The sequence below is a fragment of the Thunnus thynnus genome, chromosome 11, assembly GCF_963924715.1.
Source record: "Thunnus thynnus chromosome 11, fThuThy2.1, whole genome shotgun sequence".
NCBI lineage: Eukaryota > Metazoa > Chordata > Actinopteri > Scombriformes > Scombridae > Thunnus > Thunnus thynnus.
In genome coordinates this window covers 28648676-28671967 of record NC_089527.1, presented here as the reverse complement: position 1 = coordinate 28671967, position 23292 = coordinate 28648676, and the positions used below count along the sequence as shown (strand labels likewise).

The following is a 23292-nucleotide window of genomic DNA, read 5'->3' as shown; positions in this document are numbered from 1 at the left end:
CATTACCCCCCCAATAAGGAAATTTGCCACTAGTTCACCAGTCAAACCCAGTTAGGCTCTTATCTTTGGCTGATAGGAATGTCCTACTCGTTCAAGCGTTTGAAGGACCATTCCGGTGATTTTGTACAATCAGTCCAGTAAGTGCTTAGATTACTGACAGCCATTTCCACATTAATGCAAGTGGTGCTGTCATTTTTAAATTACTGTTTCCTACCTTCCAGGGGCCCACTGGTTTCAGTTCACTTTAGCTCACTATCAAAATCAACTCACAGAGACTTGAAACTTATTCAACATAGCTAATTTTATATATTGTCATTTTGGAGGCTCTACTCTAGTTTGTAGGTGCTGCTGAACAGGATGGACAAAATATTAGAAACACCTCTCATTGTATGATATCTATAAAATTATACTTATCCTGAGCGAGGTTTACTCGGAAATATACAAATTTTACAAAACAGTAGCAGTCAAAAGTTTGGACACACTTTCTCATTCAAGGGAATGGGACAGTACATCAAAGTGTGATCTGTCTCATCCCAAAAATGAGCTTCCTTGTAATGGAGTAAAGACACGAGTCAGCTGAGGAAGACAACTCAAGCTGCTGTACTCATGTGACAAACCCTACTCAATCAACGTTCTCACAGTGGCTCCATTCAACTTCAGTGTTACATTAGGCCATGTAAGTAAGGTGTTGACTTTGTTGCACTTTATGGTATTTTCTGGCAAACATTTTAGGTGTTGTTGCATTGGATTGCATTATATTCCAAGGTGTCTCAGGAGTCAGAGCGACAGGATCTTGAATCAAGCTGTAACAAAATTGTAAGTGAGAGAGACTAGTGAAGGAAGTATGAAAAGAGCCGGGCAAGGAGTAAGGAGGTTTTTTGTTTGTTTTTTTCACGACAAGATTCTATTTAAGCAGGGATCTGAGAAAAATGCAGACAGAGAGAGAGGATTTGATAGGGTTAGGCTAATAAATGAAGAGTTTTCTGTACAATAAAGGGAACTTTTGCCAAAACAGAGAAGTAACAGCTGCTGCAGTGGGTTTAATTAAATGTTGAACAAGAAATGGCACATAAGGATTGGGGCTACACATTTACATGTTCAACAAAAAGAAAGATATACGGGAGCAAAAAAAAAAAACAATCTATGAACATAATTTTTTAAGACTTTGTGATGAATGTGAAGTTACAGGTACCTACCTTTCTAGTTCTTTATACTTATAATTTTCTCTAATGAACAAAAGGAAGAGGAACATTGTGTTTCAGTCATACAGACAGGGCTTTGTGCTAACCTTTCTCCCAAGAAATACATGTGCTCCTAAATGAAAAAATTTAGTAGCACACAAAGAAATTTAGGAGCACAGTGAAAAACGTCCAAGTAACAGAGAGTTTATTAAGCCAGTAATGGGCCGACTTCTCTGCAGTTTTTCTTTCACACTACTGGAAGTCATTACTGTGTCTTACTGTCTTTAGCCCATTGCCAGCTATCACCTGCTGCTGTTTTTTGTGCTGGGCCACAGTCAAGAAGTGAATTCATTAATCAGGAACAGTCTTCATTGGGTGTTTTAAATTACAGCTGCAACTAAATTAATTCAGCTACTTTGACTTACCACTACCAGAGCACCACTACCCTCCGCCTCCTTATGGAGGTGCTGAACAGACTGGTGACGGTCAGACGGACAGCAATTGGTGACAATGAAGAAGAAATGCAAGCAAACTAACCAGCCATGAGCAGCTGCTGGCAGACTCTGCGTGTACGTGCTGGAAACACAGAGAGTCCGCTGGAGCTTTGACAGTCACTAGAAGCACATTCATGGCCGTTGTAAAAGTCTCTGTTTGGTACCTGTGTTGTAGCTGAGCTAGTGGCTCTACTACGAGGCTCTCCGGTGTGTGTGTGTGTGTGTGTGTGTGTCTGTAGGGGAATGTCAGCACGTAGCCGTAGCCCCACCGTTTATCATTTTAACGCTACCGTGGTCAGCCCTGAGTATCTTGTGACACTCTGAATATAACAGTTAGTTATCGGTGGGTCATGTGCTGTTTTTACTGCCACAGAAAAGGAATATATCTTTGGTTTATTGGCATGACGTCGTCTCTCCGCTGTCTCTTATCAGACTTGCTAACACTACCAGCAGCTCTGTGTGAGAGGTACAAGCTGAGGCTACAGTTAGCAGTGTGCTGATATTTATACTTGGCAGCATTTCTTTCCTGTGAAACTAATGTACTGTTAATAAACATTGCACATTATCTGACTATTAAATACTAGCTTTTAAACGATTAGCAGCGGAGGGGGGATTATGGTACGTTGTAATCTTTACTTGCACAGTGTGCTCGTAAATTATTTTTCCGGTTTGCACATGTCTGTTGCAAAAATTTTTATATTCCAATGCGAGTGAAATACTTGCACTGTAGAGGCCTGTCAGATGATAAATTATTAAGACTGCTGAATGGGTTCTGAGTTCTTGGAATCAGTTTCACAAGATGCTGAAAAAGTTCAGGACTTCAAAAAGCTTTTTTGTACCCATGTGTTTTAAGAGATCTGCAGTTTGTCTTATTTCAATCTACACTCTACACTCTCATCTTAGCTCCTTTTGTTTCTTTATTCTTTCATGACTTTTGTTCAATTTGTGTCTGGCGTATGCAAGTCTGTCACTGAATGATGAGAAGCTGTGCTGAGAGTTTTCACCAATTATGGCTCTGAACCTTTCAATTATCTTTTTTGTTTGCTTGTGATATGGTTTATCTTAGAAGTAACACCAACACTGCCATTATGCTGCATTCACACAATGCTGGTAGAACGGGAAGAACAGGAAAACCTCTTTATACCAACTTGGAAGTGTTCACGCATCATTCCAAGATGGTAACCCTGATGTTCCAGACTTGTAACGATTTAAAACTACATACTAACAGTGTGTTGCTTCTTTGTAATTAGAATCAATTTTATTAGTATTTTATTTAGATGTTTTTGCCAACAATTGTGGCTTTGCAGACATTTTGCTACAGGTTTGTTGGCACTACTGTATTTCACTTCCAATTTCTCAGACATGGAGCTACCTGCCTTAATAGGAGGCTGGCATCAACAGTTTTTTGCACTGAGCTACTTGTAATTATGGTGTGAACAATATGATGTGTAAGCAGATTTAGTGTAATCACACTAATCAATCACACTATGTGAATATGAGCAGTACCTAAACAGCAGAACTTTATGCACCCATTTTGTACCGTAATGGCAATAACACGTGCTCCGCCACCGGATAGATCACATATAGAAATCCACTTTCTTTAAAGGTTAATATCCATAATCAGGAATACATTTAGGAGCTGGGAGCACTTCTGACATATGGAACCATACATAATGTATGGTTATACATAATGACTTCTGCAGAAGGGACGGGTTGTCAAATGTCACTTCCCCACCACACGCTACAAAAGGCTGGTTTACAAGAGGGCATCGAGCATTACACAACCAAACATGATTGCCTCACAAAAAATAATTTGTAGCTCAGCCACAATCCATGTTCAAAAGGAATTCAAAAAATAATCAACAACATACTGCCAAGGAATTGATAGAACATCCTCCTCTCCCTGTGACAGTGTCTGCTTCTTTTTCATCTTGCTCATCCTGTTAAAAAATAATATACTGTGTTGTCTGTGGCTGTGAAGTACTCATTGTTCAGCACAAAATACGGCAATCGTTGCGACAACGGATGATTTTATGAACCGTGTAACAGTGGCTGGATGCGGGAGATTCCTACAAGGAGTCGGCCAAATGATGCTGACGGAGGGAGGAGCTGAGTTTGAAAGGGAGACGGAGGGCGTGAGACTGTTGCACAAAGTGAGAAAAGAGGGGGGGGGTGATGGTCAGAAACATATCGAGGTAAAAACAAGAAAGATGATAAGAAAATGAGCAAGTGAGAAGAAGAGACAGTTCAATACAAACATAGGAGAAACAGCAAGAGCAGGGGAAGAATTAGAAAGAGACGGAGTGAGAGGGAATGATGAAAGCTCAGCCGTGCCCTACCCCGGAGGCGATTGTGCTACAAACACACTCACACACAGTCATACAGTAAAGGCCTGGTGTGCAATCAACATACAAGGCCATCTGCCGAGCACTGTCAAGCCTCTGAAAAGAGTAAGAGAGAGAGAGAGAGAGAGAGAGACTGAGAAAGGATGCTTGAGAGAAAAAGAGTACAAGACATGGAGGAGGGGGATACTTGCTGCCATCTCTGCAGATATTCCACATCTCTATCTGAAAACCTTCACTGTCTCTTTATGGACCGATACATCTGGAAAAGCAGCGCCATTTAGATTCGCACTTAAAGAAGACTGTTTTACCCATCGATTTATCTGGGCTTTACAGCCACAGTCCATAGATCTGTAGGGAAACACACACGCACCCTCCCCGATGCCAGCCCACAAATCTATAATCGTTTGCTTTTCACTCAGCAGTCACAGCTGAGTGACTGGCGAGCCAACTCAGCAATCAGTTCTACGGCTCACAACACCTCGTTCTGCCTCCCGACGAGCTCAAGTAGGCCGCAGGACTTTGATCTAGCAGATTCTCCTCTTCTTTTCAAGTCTGCAGTGTTTCTGCACTGCAGTCACCGGTAACCATCTGTCAATCGAAGGCTGGCTGTGTCATTTTCCTCTGATAAGTCATTAATGATGTTTGAGATTCTGAGGGTGGTTGAAGTCAGGGCTGTAGCTGCTCAGACTAACTACACAGGTTGAATGACTGCTGGATTATAACATGATGAAAGGTATCTAAACAAACTTATTTTAAAATGGGAGGAAATTACTACGTGTTATTTTGTTTTTTATTTATTAGTTTGATAAAAAAAAAAGGTTAAGGCCTACTCATAGGTCATCATAAACGGTATCTTTAGATTAATCAATTTTATTCATACATCTCATTTAAGGTTTTGTTTTCCAAATAATTATGATTGAACACAATTTCACTATCTTAGTGATCATATACATGACATTTATGATATATGATAGATATATTCAGTCTTTGTCTGTGAAGTCAGTATTTTAAGCATTTTCCCTAAGAAGACAAAGTTAAAGAATAATCCCTTTATTATGGTTGACAAGGTCAGTAAATGATCCTCTCTTGCACAAAAGCATCTGTCCATCAACCGTCAAGTTTGATTCGTGGTTCTTTTTGTGTTCCGTGTGCCTGCATTGTGTGCACAAAGCAGATTCAATTGAGCTTTTGTTGTATTACATGGCTTCCCATTCTTAAAACGCACAATATGTAATTTCAGCTGCCAGGGGTCTCTCAATCAAAACAATAAAATAAGACGGAGTGTGATGATGGTGTGAAGTAGCGAGGGATCATGGGAGTTGTTGTCTTCATTGTTAAAACAACCGGCTTCTTCGGGTTAGGATTACTCAAGTGTTCATCGTTCAGGATGTTTTTACTGGGAGCTGAATATCCGCAGAGGTCTCCTCCTCTCCAGAACAAACAGACCCGATGATTAAAACAGCTGAAAACACTGAATAATACAGTTTCACATTAAAATAAAAATCTGTTTCTCTGACACTGTTTGGCTGGCACCGGACCACCGGGAGGGACTGCTAGCCGAGCTGCTGCTAACGTTTGCTTAGCTTGTTTCTCTGATTACTTAAGATCCAGACGTCCAATAACTAAAAATCTTCATTCGGTTAAACGATACAGTCAAAAACAACCAAGGTCTAAAAAGTTTATCATAAAAATGTGGCTTAAAACTGAATAAAAGTCAAATAACCACAACGCCGACGTATTATCTTGTATGCGTATGATCTTTGGTAAATTGGGTGTGACCATTTCTTTGATTAAAATGACTGATTTCTCTGGGTTTGAAAATTTTTGGAAACATTTGGGATAATGTAAGTACACAATTCAACAAAATATATAACATAAGTCTAGTTGTTCGTAGACATTTTAATGCAGAATAGTAACAGATTATACCTTTAATGTATCCCTGAGACTTGTTTGGGAAACTTCTTCACGTTTGCATGTTTACTAGATTCCAAAACATAAATAACTTATTTATATTAAGAATTCTTCATGAAAAGTAAGAAAAGGGGGAAAAGCATCACCTTCTACCATTAGATTAGAGATGCTTTTGATTTCTACATTATGGACAAATTGGCTTTCCTAACTAGTGTTTTCCAACATTATTGATGAACAAACCTTATTGAAAGTGAACTGTGCCTTTGTACCATGGCCCATTAACTGCAACAGCCGGCTTATTTCAACAGCTCTGGGCCAACAATACCTCATGATGTGACAGGTGAATTGTACTGGAACAGTTAATAGTCAAATTCAACCCATTCCTTTTCTTTTATTGCCCTAAAGCTCTCTCCATCTCCTGACAAAGGTTTAATAGCCACTAATGTCTGGGTCGCATAATTAGCAGAATAGCAAAAGAGCATAGAGCTCTGAGCTAATGGATAACGTGGAATGGGGTGGTTTTTGTGTTCTGAACAGTCAATGAAATATGTATTTGAGAGGCATAAAACTGAGGTTCATTCTATTTCTGGAAGAACAAAAGGGCCTGAGTGGTATGACTGGTCCACAGCACAGCAAAAGCACTCTGCTGGATCTCACCAATTTCCCAGAATTTCACACCCACAGCTGAACTGAAGAAGCTCAAAATTTCAGTGTCCACAGGTAACATAACCAGCAACCAGACATTACTTCATTCACAAACCGCAGAGCAGATGAACACTTCCAAGATGTTGATCTAGAGACACGAAGGTGTAGTGAAATTAAGTTGTGATCATTTATCATGATCACCTGATCAAGCTAAATAAACCAGATTATTTTAAAAGTAACTGATTGGGATACTTAAGAAGTACAGATGTGGACCTAATATGGGTCTTCTAATTAAGATGGAGAATTAGACATAAACATGGACATATGTACATTTTGGACTCAGCATTTATACATTTCTCCAAGTTCTGCTCACCGACAGCTCTGAACACTCAATAACTACATAGATTTTAGAAAAGCAGAGTGGAGTTACTATCTTGTTTGACAGGATTATTTTTCACTACACAATGCATTAAAGTAATTACTGTCTTTTTGTTAAATGGTGTTATCAGTGTGTGTATTTCCTGACTGCACCACCATACATAACAGCCCTCGCGGCTAGATGAATGGAAAGTAATCGAAAATGATCATCTAAACCCCTCCGGTCATGATAACCGGAAGCATGCACACGAGTACAAACATTGATCCATCACAGTCACGAACTCTGCACTGGACCAGATTTTAAACCAAACCAAAATAACCCTAAAACAGTGTCAGAATTCATGTACAGTAATACCATAGGTCAGACAGATGGTATAATCCCATGGAAAGTAATGTTGTAACAGACTGGTTCAACAGCTGTCACGGCCCAAAACACTACTTACCGTCTACATGAAACGCAATTGATGACACAAAGATGGATGCTGATGCTCCTTCTTGGACTTGACTTTACAACGTCAAAATACAGGCTGAATGGCTGCCTCGTGGCCATGATTTTAAAAAGGGGGAGAGAAAAAAAAAGCCTGTCTTGTGGTTGCAATTGTATGGCAGTGTGCTATTATGATTTCTCCTTGGAATCATGGGCAATCAGGAAAAGGGGAATGTACTGTGCTGTAGCCCATACAGCTGCTACTTTCTTGCTCATTTGGGAGTGTATGGCATTCTCTCTGAATGGTAATTATGAAGGGAACAAAAGGGGCATTTAGAGACAAAGGCGGGTTTGGAGTGAATGGGCCAGCTCCCATGCGTGGCGAGCGTTCTGATTCCAAGTGCTGCTTCAAGAGAGATGATATGAGGTAATTATGCAGGAGAACTTGCAGAGGAGGAGAAAGGAAGGAGAGCAGCACAGAGAGGGAGATAGGCTTGGGGTTGGCTTAGTGTCTATAGAGAGCGGGACCAGATAGCACCATCTGCATTCTGCACAGGCACTGTCCGTCTGGCTCTCTGTTGCCTTAAATAAGAGCTGGCGCCGAAAACAGACAGCACGCAACAGAAATGTGTTCAGACGTATACAGTATAAGTCGAGCTTAGGGCTGGGCGAATCATTGAAAAGTTACTGAAGCAGACATGACTTTTTAAACGACCTAATTTCAGTCACATCGCTATGTTTGATTAATTCATTCACTCAGACAGGCTGCCGACTAACCCTTGAAACCCTTGAAAAATAAGTCGAATTGTTCCACCAGAAGTCTTAGGCAATATAATTATGTGTTCTAACCTGGACTGAGAAAAAAAAAAAAAAAAGACTCAAATGAAGGAGAAACTGCAGCCGCAGGTGGATATGGATATTAAGAAATGGGCTGTTGCTGCAGTTCTGCTATACAAGCTCCTTAAGTGTGTTGCAGTGACACGAGACGCATTGAAATAACTCGCATCGGTCCCATGAAGAGCTTCCAAGACAGCAGCATACAATCAGTTGAAGTGAATATTTAAAAAAAAAACATATACATCCGGTCGTCTTACCTCTCGAATCTTGTCACGTTTCTCTTTGACGTCGGGCTCTACCGGCTCGCCGTCGTTGACGCCCACCACCTTGGGCATGGGGACAGGTGGCAAGGGTTTAGGGCCCACGTCCTTCTTTTTCAGGTCCTCCATTACTTTGTTCTTCTCTGTCTGAATCTCCGCCTGCAGGTCCTCACGTGACTTTCGCAGCTTCTCCTTTGCCTCCTGCAGCGCTCGCTCGTGGTCTGCCCGTATCTTGTCCCGCAGGCTCTCCTCCTCCTCCCTGTAGGAGGCAAGAAAAAAAAGGCAGGAGGTAAAACTTTTTTGTCATTCATTATTCTTTGTTTGGATCCCAATTAGCTTCCATAAAGTGATAGCCGGTCTACCCGGGGTGCACATACGAAGATTTATTTAAACCGAGGCTGACGCAAAAAGAATAGAAAGACTGAGGAGGACAGGTGTGCAGTGGGGGTCTCTTTTTGAAATTAATTAAAAATGAGCAATGACTGATTCTTGGGGAAATTGATACTCCACTGTTTTAGAGATGAAACATGCCCATTTTCCCCCTGAAGGTCTATAAGGTTTTATATAATAAAATAATATTGAATTCTTATGACGTTAGTAGAAGTGGTCATCAAATCTGCAGGTTTAGCAGCCTCAGCGATAAACAGCAGCAGAAAACCAGACCCACCTCAGATTCAGATCATTATGGTGAAGACAAAACCATCAGTCTCTACTGGGAATCCCCCCCCCCCACCCCCACTACTCTGCAGTTACAGCAGCTCCAGGAAATAGGGCAGGTGTAGATGAACACCATGAGGAGGCAAGCAGTGCCAGAAAGAGAAGGAAACATTATCTGCGGTTTCACATGGTGGTACGAGCCCCAGGGTGTTGACACAACTCTACCCCATGAGGATGTGGGTCAGTAATGAAAAACAAACACAGCGGGATGCTGAAGCAAAGGTGACAGGAGGACGATGACATTGTACTGCTCTTCTGCGGTCACTGAAGGAGGAGAAATTGAAAAATAATCTTTGAATCTTGCCTGGCCATTATGTAGGGTTAGACGCATACGAGTGCAGCCAAATAATACACAGTGACAGCTGTGATCAAAGCTGGAGAATGGCAGCTTGCTGTAGGGCAGGAGGTGGAAAATACAACACCCTGTCTGTCTGTTACATGAAAACACAAACATCAGGTGTCAAATCCTTTGTGCTTCAGCTGGGTAATACTGTATATCCCACTAATTATCATCACATGTATAGTTCACACTCTGTGTATTAATTATATGCAGTGTGGGAGGAAGATATGAAATCAAAACATGGCTTTTTACTTTGTGAAAGAAAGACTATTAGACATTTGAAATATTAATGTAGGTCTTTGCTTTGAGCTGTGGAAAATTCAGCTTTGTTTAAGCTTTAAATACGTTTTAAATCAACATGTGAATAATTTTTGAATGTTTGTGTTGACCCATTTGTGTCTTTTACTAGGCTACATGCTAAATCCCCAAACATCAACATAATGCAAATCAACTTGGGAAGCAGGAAACCAGCAAAAAAAAAAAAAAAAGAAAGACAACAAAAACAGAGGAAAAAATTCCCTTGACACATGAGTCAGTGATGTGTTCACAGACCCTGCTAGATTATCTAATACATCTACATGCGAGTTTGTGCCACTGTTCGCCTCATTTAAATGTGTTAGCTGTTAGTAGTAAACATGCTAACAAACAAGAGAAACTAGAGATGTATAGTATGATATGAGACTGACCGGCCAGTCACTGGTCATGACCGGTCAGCTGAAAACCGGCCGATTTTGGTCACCAGCCGATCGATCGGTGCACCTCTATGAGACATCTTGAGATTAACCGTGTCATCAGAGTGCACATGGGTCTGTTTGTTAATGACCTTCCGAACCAGGGAAACGTGGGAGGAACTGACGGCCTGCTGTGATCCGTGTGGACTCAGCTGCAGGCCTCCACAGAGCAACACAGCTCTACATCTCAGAGAAAATGAGAAAACAGTACTGAGAATGATGCGTGTACGTGTGTGTGTGTACATTAGCCTGCATTTTTATCTGTATTAAAACAGACTAATGGATAAACGATCTTGAGATCTCATTTTAAAAGCAGCCCTACAAGAGTTTGAGTTAGTATAAATATTATCAATACCTGCAATAAATAACTGCCAGATGGGAAAGATGTCATGTTAACTCTGATGTACCTATTCATGGCTTTGAGATATGACTCTTGTGTTACACCTGGCATTAAAATGCTTCCTTGTTTACACAATTTTGCATTCACTGTGATCAGATCTCGATATGCAAATTAGCTAGGTGGACTTCTAAACAAACATGATGTGTCCCAGGTCTAGAAAAGACCTGCTATGAATGGATGTCATTCATGGGGCTTCGTTTAGCTAGCAGGAAGAGGCGGAGCTAGGTGACTTTTCAACTTTTTCTCATGAATGTGGTCAAGCTGTAAGGATTACATTTACACCTGGCTGAGATCCAATCACAATGCAAGCCTGACAAACTGATCTGATCATCTTCCAATCACAATCTGTTCTGAGTGCATCTTGCATTGACGTAAGTTTTTCCATATCCAGATCACACATCCAGATACAGACCACATTTTAATGCCAGGTGTAAATGGCGTATCTGTCCTCTTCCAAAAAGCGTACATTTCTGATGTGCTTGTAATTGGAAACACAGTTGTATTTATTTATTAACCCCTACTCATGATGTTCTCATCATCCTGCTTTCAGCCTGAGAGGAATCTTATTTTCTTCAGATTTTTTCCTGCACAGCGGCACTATGACGTCAGGATTTATATATATTTTCCCTCAGCTCAGGTGTTTAACATGTGCACATGTGCATCTATACACAGTGTGTGACTAAGACTACTGCTGATCAGGAAAAGGTGGGCGCGAGAGGCAGAGTGAGGTGTGAGTCATCCTACATTAAAGCAGATGTCTTTATTGAGGATCAGGATGATAACACTAAATGGTACAACCTGAGCCAGCTTCACAAAGAGGGGAGGCATTTCCACACCCTCCAGGGCTCTCTGAAGAGGAACCCTGATACGCCTTCCCACCAACTGGAACCTAGTGCTGGTTTGCAGTTGGTTCAACTAGTAAACCTTCTAAGAACCAGATTGCTTTTCCACAGGCTAGAGAGCCAAGTCGTTACATAACTGTCCACACCTCCGGTTTTCTAGCAACGCTAACATCAACTAAAGCACTTCACACTCCAACATAGTAGGTGGCGGTAATGCATCTTAACGCTGGTTGACTCCTGTAATAAAACGGAAAAAAGAAGAACTTTAAGCACAACAATATTGGTGGACTACATCATAGCTTTACTTTCTCTTTATAAATGCTTTGCAGTTTGGCTGTGTTTGAAATCACATACAAAGGTACAATCAGTATTAAGGGTGTCACGATTTTGATTCTAAATTGAAAATCGATCGAAATGAGTTTCCGATTTTGACCTTCAAAATCAAAAGCAGGATCTGCAATTCTCCCAGTATTTCTTTTTCTCTCAACACCCGCCTATTCGCATGCATCCGGCGCACATCCAATGCAGTCACATGACTGTATCACATGACTGACAGCCAGCAGCTCCTCACATCTCCGAAAACATCTGAGCAAATTTCCTAAACACACGATAAACTGACCACGTATTGGGAATCAACATGTTTGCTTTTTCACCTGAAAAAATATTAAAACTTAACTGTATCAACTGAGAGTAAAGGCTTTCATGCATGCAAGCAATTGTGAGATGACAGTAAGGATCTTGTGTACAATGAAAGTGGAACAGACAAGCAGAGGAGATTTAGTAACTTTGACGACATCTCAAGCTGTATTCATTTCACCAACAAAAACTAAGATGACTCTAGATGTTCACCGCTGAAATATCACTATGTTATCCAACATTTTAGTTTTTCTTCTTAAGCTAAACCCAGATAGCGAACATTGTATAAGTGAACAAGTGAGTGAATCTGGCTTCTGAATGCTCTGCAGTAATACTAAATCAAAATCAAGTACCAAAGTTAACACTGGTTGCTGGTGCATAATGAGTCACAAAACTACGGAACAGGTGCACATGAGGAAGAATAAGAATATAACAGACTGAAAGTAAAGTTGCAAAAAGAAAACAGGAAGAGAAAGAGAGGCAGTAGAGCTAAAAACTAGGAAAAAAAAATGTGTACAGGAGAGATGACCCCAGCACAAAAAAGGAAAAATATGCAGAAGAATAACAAGGAAATAGAATATGACAGAAAGAAATGAGATAAAGGACCGAGACTTAGACACAAAGCCGATGAGACGGAGAAATGAGTGTGCGAGACGAGCGGTAAAGAGACAGACATTTTATACTAATTATCCTTCACACAACACAATGCATCCATTTTATAATTCTATCATGACGCTGAATGTGGGGCCAACAGAGACCAAAATAAACAGCTTCGGAGTTACGCAACATCGCCCTGGAAACAACTCATAAATATTCATACAGCAACTCAGCATGTCTGACTTTAATTGATGGAAACATATTTTACAACACCGAGATGGTCATTACCGTGTGTATGCATGTGTCAGTGAATGTATGCATCTGTAACATTACCTCAAATGTGTTGTATTTGTTTATGTGGTGATTGTATGTGTGTGTGTGTGTTGTATTTCCCAGTCTGTGTTACAGCCTGAGTGTGAGCGTGTGTGCAATACATCTTTTGAACGCATCTTGTGAACACGTATTTGTGTGTTCTATTTCCAGGTCTTTAATGAGGTTTCTGAGTGCCAGTGACTGCAGTCTTACAATTTGTGCGTGTGGTGTGTCTGTCTTGGTGTGTTTGTGTGTTTGTGTGTGTGTGTGTGTGTGTGTCTACACCCATGGGGAGGGAGGTCACACCTCCTCTGTATGCCGTCGTCTGTGCCTCTGTGAGTGAAAAGCGCCCTCAGCAACATGCATTTAAATGTGATATTTAGATGGCGCCGATGGTAGATGACTGGCTAATGTCTGCATGTGCGTTCGTGTGTGTGTGTGTGTGTGTGTGTGTGTGTGTGTGTGTGTGTGTGTGTGTATGTGTGTGTGTGTGTGTGTGTGTGTGTGTGTGTGTGTGTGTGTGTGTGTGATCCGAGGGAGCGTTACAAAAGAAAATGAGGAGTTTAAGCAGACACCATCAGCTCTAATGGGTTCTGATTCTGCTGCGTTTTTTTTGTATGTATACATGGAAAATCAGCACATTGTCACGGAAAACACCGTCATACAAATTACACAAATGTGCGGGTTTCAAAACAGTGCACACCAGCAATTCTGGTGAGAATTAATTCCCACACAAACATGCAGTAGCCTCCTGCAGCCTCTCCTCTCTCCCTCTACAAGCCCCTCCTCAGTCTTTTATCTCACGTCACTCTTTTCTCTTCCTCCGAGCCATTATCAGACCCGCTCAGCATTGCTGGTGATTCCCTTCCAGTCTCATATAATGTCAAACATGCAATTAAGAGCACATCAACAGCTGCCTGACTCAATTACCTTGGAAAGATGACAATGGGCCGAACCACTGCGCGCCCAGGTGACCACGCCGTGCCTCGCCTACTCTTTTGGCTTTCTTACATCTTTCTATGTCAACCATCCCACATCCCCAAAACTTAACTGAAACACCTCCCCGATTAGTTTTTTTCCAGTCACGTCCCGCCTCCGCTAATCACTTCCTCAATCTATTAGTCTTCCTGCCTGTTTCTGGAATTTCTTCTTCAGGAGCGTCATGAAATCTGCTGCTCAGCAAAGGCTGACCCTTTCCATGGCAACCGGAGAGAAGCAGCAGTTGGACGACAGCATTGTGGGGTATCTTAGAGAGGGTTTTTTTTTTTAAGCTGTGGAAACACAAAACTCTGGGGGTAGCAGCACAGGCTAGATGCCATGTAACCATGGCAACAAACAGACATAAGCACATAGAGGTCGTAGACAGCAAGTGAAGTCTTAATTACTTAATTTACTCATTACGCTGGGCTGAATGCACAGTATCTGATTGTAGTGGTACTCCAACCGCAGGAGGAAATACAAACATAAAGGCTGCCTTTCAGACAAGGTCTGAGTTAGCAGGCACAGTGTAGGACTCACACAGAGCATTTCAACCTAATCAGTTATTACCTTGGCAACAGACAGATTGTGCACAGAAAATATTAATTTTTTTGTAATTGTGTGGGGTTGAAGTGCAACGTATGAACACAATAGAGCCACACACGTTCAATATCCATCTACGGATCAGTATCATAGCTGACCCAGGCAGTTATCAATACACAGTGAAATGTGCCAAAGAACTGTATGGATCGTATCGGCTAAAATAAACCCAATCAAAAGCAGATACCACATTTACTGTAATCTACAGTTCTCAGCCTGCTAGTGTCGCATAGCTGCTCTCCTTTTTCACAGCCTGCAGTGCGACTATTTCACCACATATACATGGGTGAAAATTAAGGACACACTGAGTTCTGACACCTGGATTGTCAGAATACATTTGCTAAACTCCGGCTAACAAAATCAGTTATCAAGTCTCTTATCACTCTTCCTTCCTTCTTATGAAAAGTGTTGCCGGCAGCTGTCGCTAATTAATGTTAATTCTGTGAGTAACTACAAAACTACAACTCAGCCAAAGAGTATTTGTGAGGGTGGAACCTCCACTCAGTAACACTACTGTGCAACTGCAAATGGAGTCTTCTTATGGTTCTCACAACACCAACAGAGTGATACGTCTTCTCTCTAGCTGATCATGCCAGGTCAATTTCAGGAGTCACGTTCTCCCAGTTACATTTACATTCATATCATATCTACAATTTAAACTTATCAACTCAATAGTTTTGAACCAGGACCTTCAGCATTGCAAGAAGTGTGAAAAATAATGTGTGCCAAATTTAGTAGTTATTTCAATGTCCAGTACAGTATTAGCGGATACCCAATATTAAAGGACTCAGATCAGGATCTGGTCCAAAAAAAACTTGATCTGGACAACCCTATCATCCCTCGTTCACATACTGCTGCACTGATAAACCTGCCTGCACTGCAGAGATGACAAAAACTCTCTCAACTGAAACGCCATCGTCTCCTAGCCTCATTGCTACTTCAAGTGACAGTGACTCACTTTACACTCTGAGCAAAGCGTGTTCAACCCACATTGAACCTCGTGAAACCGCTGTCACAGGGTTCATCTCTGGTCGTCACCCTTCACAGGGTCTGGACTCTGGCTAAAAACAGAATTACATGATGTAAAATAAGTAGACAATAAGTAGAAAAATAGAAAAAAAAGAGTGGAAGAAGCAGTTGAGGAGTCTGATATGATCCAGGAGTTGTAAGGCTCCCTCTCAAACCTTCAGCCTTGGATGTGAAAGCAGCAGAGCACAAAAGCAAAGCACAGCGGTCTGTGTCGGTGCAACACGTTTATACTTTTCTATCAACCGTGTCCCTATTTCCATTACAGTCGGGTTGACAGGTATATCATTCTGAGACAAGATAGGTTTGTAAAACCTTGCAGCCTGTTTATGCTTTTATTCTCTGTTCTGTAGACAATGATGCAATTTGAAAAAGCATGTTTTGACTGGCAATGCAAGATTCATTTTGGGACTCCCAGACTTTTAAGGGGCTGCTCTACAAACCATGACATTGCTTAGCTGACTCACAGGCGGGGGAAAAAATTAGCATCAGCCACCAGCCAAATGCTGGTACAACATGCAAGTGGCTGGCAGGTTTGCTTCACTCACCAGCCAAAAAAACAATGGACTATTGAGTGGCTGGTAAAATGTGAACGTTTCTTAGCCATTTAGCCGGTGGGGAAAAAAAGCTAATTTTGCACCCCGCTCACAGGCACTACCTGGTGGTAGTGGCAACATAAAAATTCCTACAAAGATAAGAAATTGAAGACCTTTACACTGAAAGGAACAAACATGGGATGTGTTAAACCAGACAAATCACAATGTAAGTCAGCATTTAAAGAAAGATCTACCTTTGTATTAATAGAAAATTATAATCAAAATTTATGAAGAAAAAATTGATCTGTCACATATATAGAACAATCTATTAAATGTAAATTATGCCTCTTGGTGTTTCCCATTAATTAGCTAGACCATGGAGGCCTGCCACAGTCTAATTTGTCCCGCCACAGTTTCATAATGAACCAGAAATATTTTTACACTTCTCATAATAACATGAATGATCTCTAACGTTGTGTTTTGTTTCAACAAAGCTGACTGGGAATCCACGTAGGAAGCGAGACGTGACTTACATCCGTCTGTCAGCAGCAGCTCCTGGGGAGCTGAGAGGACAACAGCTGGCTAAACTGTCTTCAGCAGGCTGACTGACAGCAGAAATTTACTCAACCCAAAACGTTTGTCATGTCGGCTCCATCAAACTGTTTACAAAGGCACAAAGTTCTTCATAGATCTAGCTTCTTAATTTTGCTCTCAAAGTGTACCAGACTGATGCGTTTAACTTTAAGATGTACATTTTAATCCACCCACCACAGTCTCACAATATCCTGTGGGAAACACTCCTCTGAATATATCCAACTACAGCAGACTGTGTCATTACAACCCTGTTACAGTCATTCTTATTCTCGCTCTTCAGCTGCACCTTCTCCTCCAGTTGCTTGTGATATTTTCTCCCCTGTTCAACCCCTCTCACAAGGCGATCATGAGCAACAAGCCTTGAACAAAATGTTTTTTTCCATTTTAGGGATATGTTTCCTTTTCATTCAGAATATATCGGAGATAATTGTCTTGCAATATATCACACATTAACTTAGTTATACTGTCATTATCACAGGCAACATATTATGGTAGTTTGAGTTGCCCAATGATTCACATACTGAATTTCCATACTAAAATGAAAAGTTTTTCTATTAGTAGTAAATAGTTCACACCTTTCACACAACAGCTCACCTTGATTCTGCCGTTGTTGGTGGTGGTGGTGGGTGCAAAATACTTTCAAAACAGGTAATTAGCTGATGAAGTCAATGAGTGGGTGACATTAACCTGCCCTCTGAAAACAATATTAACTAGTATACAACAGATATTTTTACACATGTCCTCTATCAGGCCATAATGACCTGTCAAAACAGGAGCCTTACTGAAAAACATGGAATAACGTAATGTGCCCGGAGGATCAGTCTGATAAATAATTTAATAAAGTCAATGAACTGCCTAACTGTCATTGAGGTGTTCATGTCCTTGACAAACCCATGAAAAACTAAATCAACCGCTGATTTCCTCTGAGTCATCATGGGCTTCACAGTTGCAGCTCACTCCTTTACGCATCAGTCGTTTTTGAGCAAAGGTAGATTGGATATAGTGCCAGCTGCACACAAGAGTCATATATACTCTTGAAAGGAGAATACATGAATACAATCTAGTGGTGCAGACGGACATCTTAAAATTGCTGAGAGGTGTTCTGCGGGCTAATTAGTGTCCACTTCTCAGCAGATGGAAATTAGTATGGGGCAAACAGTGCAAATATGTCGCATGCTAAATGAAGGTTAAAAAAATCCCTGATTTTAGAGATCTGCAGCCTAGAACCATTTGCCTGAAACTACATTACAATATCTGTTCTCAATGTAAAACATAACAGCTGAACTACTCCCATCCAATTAGATAACCTGTCAAGAAAATAAACTAATCTAAAATTTGAAACTTATCATTATTAACATCATGTATGACACAGAAAAGCTCCACATCCTCAAATTTGAGGGGTTGCAACCAGCAAATATGTGGCATTTCTGCTTTAAAATTGACTAAAATGATTATTCCATTATCAAAATAGTTGCTGATTAATTTTCTGTTGATTGACTAATCGATATATCGACTAATCGTTGCAGCTCTAACTGTCCCATCAGCTGCTAGAAGTAACACATAATGCTCAGCTACCTAACTGTTTGACAGCAGTTCTGAAACTAATGACTGTTTTTACATTCCATTGATCAATCTTTTTAAAAATCATTTGGAAGATCCTTTTCTGAGGTTCCTCCCTGGAAACAGAGGGCCCTCCCTCCAACCTCTGTCCAGTTAATTCACAACTAACTAATATGTCTTATCCTTTTTATGCTATCCCTCCCACTATCTGCTGTGAAGGTGTAACATTAGTCCTAGATTTTAAAAATGTGCAGTTAGCAGGAGCTTGCAAAAAAACAAAATCAGGTTAGACTTTTACAGAGGTAATTGTAATGTTAAGTGACAATAGCATGAAGGTAGGCGTAAGTGTGTCAACAAACAAGTCATTTTCTTGGCTGTACACTCTTTAACCTCTTCCATTCCCCGAGGACCCCAGCGTCCACGGGTGACATTACTGTCTTTCAGAGGCTGTAGCGGGCTCAGTGTTTGTACAGTGAAGATACTGGTATCATATGAAACTAGAAGACCTAAGGAATCCAGTGGTATGAATACCATGTCATGCTAGCGGGAAGCATGATAAATAACGCTCCAAAGTGATGGCGAGGGAAAAATTGGCATGGCCATTTTCAAAGGGGTCCTTTGACCATTGGAATTTTTCTAATCCCTTATAAACTCTGAACTTTCAAAATTTGAATAGGTGCCTAACCAAAACACAATGTTTATTACAGACTTATGGCTAGAAAACCTTGACACACAGTGCTGAACTGCATCTCAAATTAATGTTCAGGCTCCAAGCTTTCAGATGATGTATACCACTTTAATGTGTCATATACCGTTGACCTGCTATCACCCACTAAACATCCCTTGTCCCCCCCAAAAAATGAGTCTGTGGTAGGGGGGCAGGACTGGAAGAAGTTAATGTGGTCTTAATTTTGCAGAATGACACAGTCAGCTGTAACATCTGGGGCAACCTTTATGTCACACTTCACACGTCCATATTAGATTAACTACTTACTAACTACTTACTAGATCAACTACTAGCACATTTAATAACTTGGCACCAGAAACAACAATCAGCCATACAAAAGTGATAGTTATCATAACTGTCCATACTAAATGCCCACTTGTCAATCACTGCTACATACAGCAGTGAGATGATTAGGGTTGTGAACCGAAAACCAGTTCCAAATTGGAACCAAATCCAAAATGCCAAGAACCAGGTACCCGTTAAATTTGAATTTCAACTCTGCTTATCGGTTCCTAAACACAATAACCCTTTATTTATTATTGCAAACAAAGTTTACATATGTGCAAGGACGTGGCTGTCTGCCAGGACCCGTCTACGTCATGCATCAACACAACAGCACATCGATTTGTTTAGATACGAGCACGCAGGGCAAACAGTGAAAGATGGACTGCTGTAAACACTCAAAAGTGTGGCTTCACTTTATTAATGAAAGCAACAAGGCAAAGTGCAATGCATGTGGGAAGCTAATTAGCTATGTGTAAGGTTGCACATCAAATTTGACCAAACATTTAGGGCGGCAAAGCGTTGATCTGAAAGAATGTTCAGTGTTTGATGTCTTGCAGTTTCCTAAGGAGGTGAAACTAATTTTGCTCTCTCCTTTCACAAAAGAGTCAGAAGTAGTAATGCAGAAAAGATAGTAGACATCTCAGTCCTTGAGGAGATACTCTACAAAAAGACTCCCACTGTGTTTAGTTTGAATGCAGGAAAACTAAATTCATGAAGGAGGGTTTATAGAAACACTGCCACTGTATACATCTTAAAAGACGAGGTGAAGTGCAAGAAGATGGGGTTCCATTCACGTTACCCCTGTGTGTGGGCTATTCAAGTCAAGAATCTCTTCAGTCTCTTCCTTTTTCTGTGAAGTGTTTACATAGTCCATCTCTGACACATGAGCCTAGAGTGTTTGCTTCTTCTCAAGCATCTCTAAACCAGAGAGCTCTCATTAGAACAGTCCCCCTGAGTTTCAAGTGATGTCTGTCTCATGCTCACCCAAAAACATCATAAATGAAGAGAAGAGGTCCGTGTTCGAGGTTGGTAAGGAAGCAGAATTTTTGTTTCTGGTGAGCTGTAGCTCCTGGAGTTCCCTTTAACATGGACTATCAGACAGCTTCAACGCCCTGATTTTCCCCATGACCCACTTGGCTCAAATGGAAGCTGCATTGCTGTATGTCTAAGATCACTCCCAAGCTTTACTGTGGGTGTGTAATAGCATCCTCTCTTTTATTCTACCAATTCTCTCTCGGCCCTAACAACTTCCTGCCTCTAGCTACAACTTCTCAGTAACAAACACCCGAAGACACCATGCTTTCTCTTTCTCAGTTCTTCCTCTTAGTTGCCTCATACATCTTTGCATATCCTAACACGGGCATGTGTTTGGCAAAGGCACATTCACAGAATAGCATTTCATAGCTTTTCCAGAAATCTGCTTGGTACAAGGCAGAAAACGTATTAAATGTTTAAACTGCATAGATATATATAGTTAGTTAAAGTGAAACTACATGTGATCAAATGACTTTTATTTTCAGTTCACAATTCCAGCATCTCTTCTCATCTCTCCACTGTGGATTTGCCTTCATTGCTATCATGGCCATAGGGGGGTGCTGCTGAACTTTTTTATAGGGATGCACCGATTGCAATTTACTTGACCGATTCTGAATTACGTTCTTCTAAAAGTCTGACCTGCCGATTCCAATTTTCTTTCTTTCTGAGAACTATAATTGACAGCATACACAAACATTTTGTACCTTTTCTTTAATGGAAAATTCAATTGTATGTTCATATAAAACATAAAACATGAACACAGTATTTGGTTTTCTAACTACATAATGAAGTTTTAAGTTCACTGAAGTGAACTCAAAGTAAAATACTGATAAAAGTATTTATCAGCAGTGCAGATGAATCCTGGTGGGGACCACAAAGTACTTTCCCACCCTGTTTTTCATTCATATATTGTAATTTCCTAAAAATCAACTTTTTTAGTGTAATCAAAAAGCGCTTTACTTATATTACTCATATTATCAACTCTCTCAATTAGTGTACAGTTTTCTCATTCCGCTCTGTTTATTTGTTTATCTAGATTAATAATATTTATCAGCTGCAGTAATTCAAATGTACTATTTTATACTTTTCCATACAGATTGAAACACACAGCAGGATTCATGTCAGAGTCAGATAATATGAGAGGTGAATTTAATATAAAGAAAAACAGCAGCAGTATGAACAGCAGAGTCACACCTCAGTTGATGTTCAATAAAACATTAATGTCAGACTGTTCCTTAAAAAGGTAAAATCATCTGGTTTCAGACAGTGTGAACAGCTGAACACGTCCCAGCGTGTAAACTCTGTGATATATATATATACATATATGTATGTAAAGGCTATTTTGGGCTGGACCGACTCACTATCTGTCCCATCTTGGGCAGACCGGGTGTAGCCCATGTTCAGGCCGCTGTCTGAGCCCTGCCTGTTGGTGGTTGTGATAATGGTGTGCAACATGTTGCCAGTAAATAAAGTGGGTAAATGAATGTTTAAACAAGTTCAAAACCGCAGCAGATGTGCTGTAACATTACCAGTCAACGAGTCTCTGCTGCAGTTCATATCATTTAGTTTTCACTCGAGCAGCAGCCCCCCCCCCCCCACCACCCTCATGATTCCTTATCAGCCTGAACACTGTCAAGGCAGTTTACAAAAATACAATACCCAAACCTCAAATCTTAACAATACTAAGCTGAATGACTTCTCATTAAAACACATAATCCTCAGTGTCTTTAATAGTGGAAAACGTTATATGAATCCATCTCCGGAAGAGAGGAGATGACCTTGTTTCTTGCTTTTCCCTCCTCGCTTCTGTGTCCTCCTCTCTCACATATGGGTACAAACATACATGATCCATTCATCTATGTCTCTGTATGTTTTAGGTGGCCACCTGAGCCCCGACAGCACTCAGGCTGTACCCGTGTTCACATCCAGCCCTTCTGACCTACATCATGGCTGGCTGACTAATGCCTGCATAGCATACACAGGAGTCCATCTCCTGCAGCTAACACAGGCCAGCCATAAAACAAACACTAAGCCTGGCTGGTTGCTGCCCAGCTAGATAAGAATTTTAGTAGATAAGTGTAGAAAACAACCTGATGATTGAGATGTTCAGTCACCAAACCGTTGGCGAGAAACATCCATACAGATGCTCCCATTTTCTGATTTTTTGGCCTGACAAAAACAATTCCACACAAGCATTTTTTAAAAATCGAATTATTTGCATTACTGTCAGACTAAAAGGTAACTGTAATTGTAGGGTTGAGCCTGGACAACCTGAAAGTGGCATCAGAGGGGAAATGGGAACTAAAGTGAAAGCCCGCTATCTTTATGGTGAATTATGGAGCATCTAGAGCTTCTGTCTGGAGGACATACTGTAAGATGTAGCAAAGAGAAGTTCTTCCTTGCAAAAAAAAAAAAAAAAAAATCCTATAATGATCGTCAAATTGATCATTCTATGTATAATCACACTGAAGTTTTTTGAGTTTAAACAATTATCAGATGCTTTGGCAGCTTAAAAACATACAAAATTACTTCATTCAATATTATTCAGAACAAATGTAAGTGAAAACAGTCAAAAAGCGCTGCTCCCAAGACTGTCACATTATCAAGCCAAAACCATGGAGCTCAACTCTTTTATTCCCATTGATTCCCAGTTTAGTACAATCGTCATCACGCAGGCATTCCTGTGGATTTCCATTGCCTCAAAAGGTTTCCAAAGAATCATGACACTGAGAGAAAAATCGCCATAACAACAGAGGCCCCATTCCCCATCACTAGGCCAATCATAAATCCAACAGCTGGTACAGGGCACATTTATTATTAGGCCTGTGTGGCTCTGATAGAGTGTGTGTGATTGTACAGGTTATGGAGCAGAGGGGTGAACTCACATGTGAATTCAGA

At 40.7% G+C, this 23292-nt stretch overlaps 1 protein-coding gene across 6 annotated transcripts in view; it reads right to left on the bottom strand.

Annotated features, from left to right (window-relative positions):
• The window catches only part of man1a2 (mannosidase, alpha, class 1A, member 2), a 147617-nt gene that overhangs the window by 101814 nt on the left and 22511 nt on the right, over positions 1-23292 (bottom strand). For all 6 annotated transcript variants that reach the window (XR_010930680.1, XM_067604300.1, XM_067604301.1 and 3 more), the window contains one exon: positions 8476-8737. Coding sequence is in view for 5 of the 6 variants with exons in the window: in XM_067604300.1 (XP_067460401.1) it covers positions 8476-8737 (262 nt within the window). In the remaining variant the exon portion in view is untranslated. The remainder of the gene's footprint in view (positions 1-8475; positions 8738-23292) is intronic.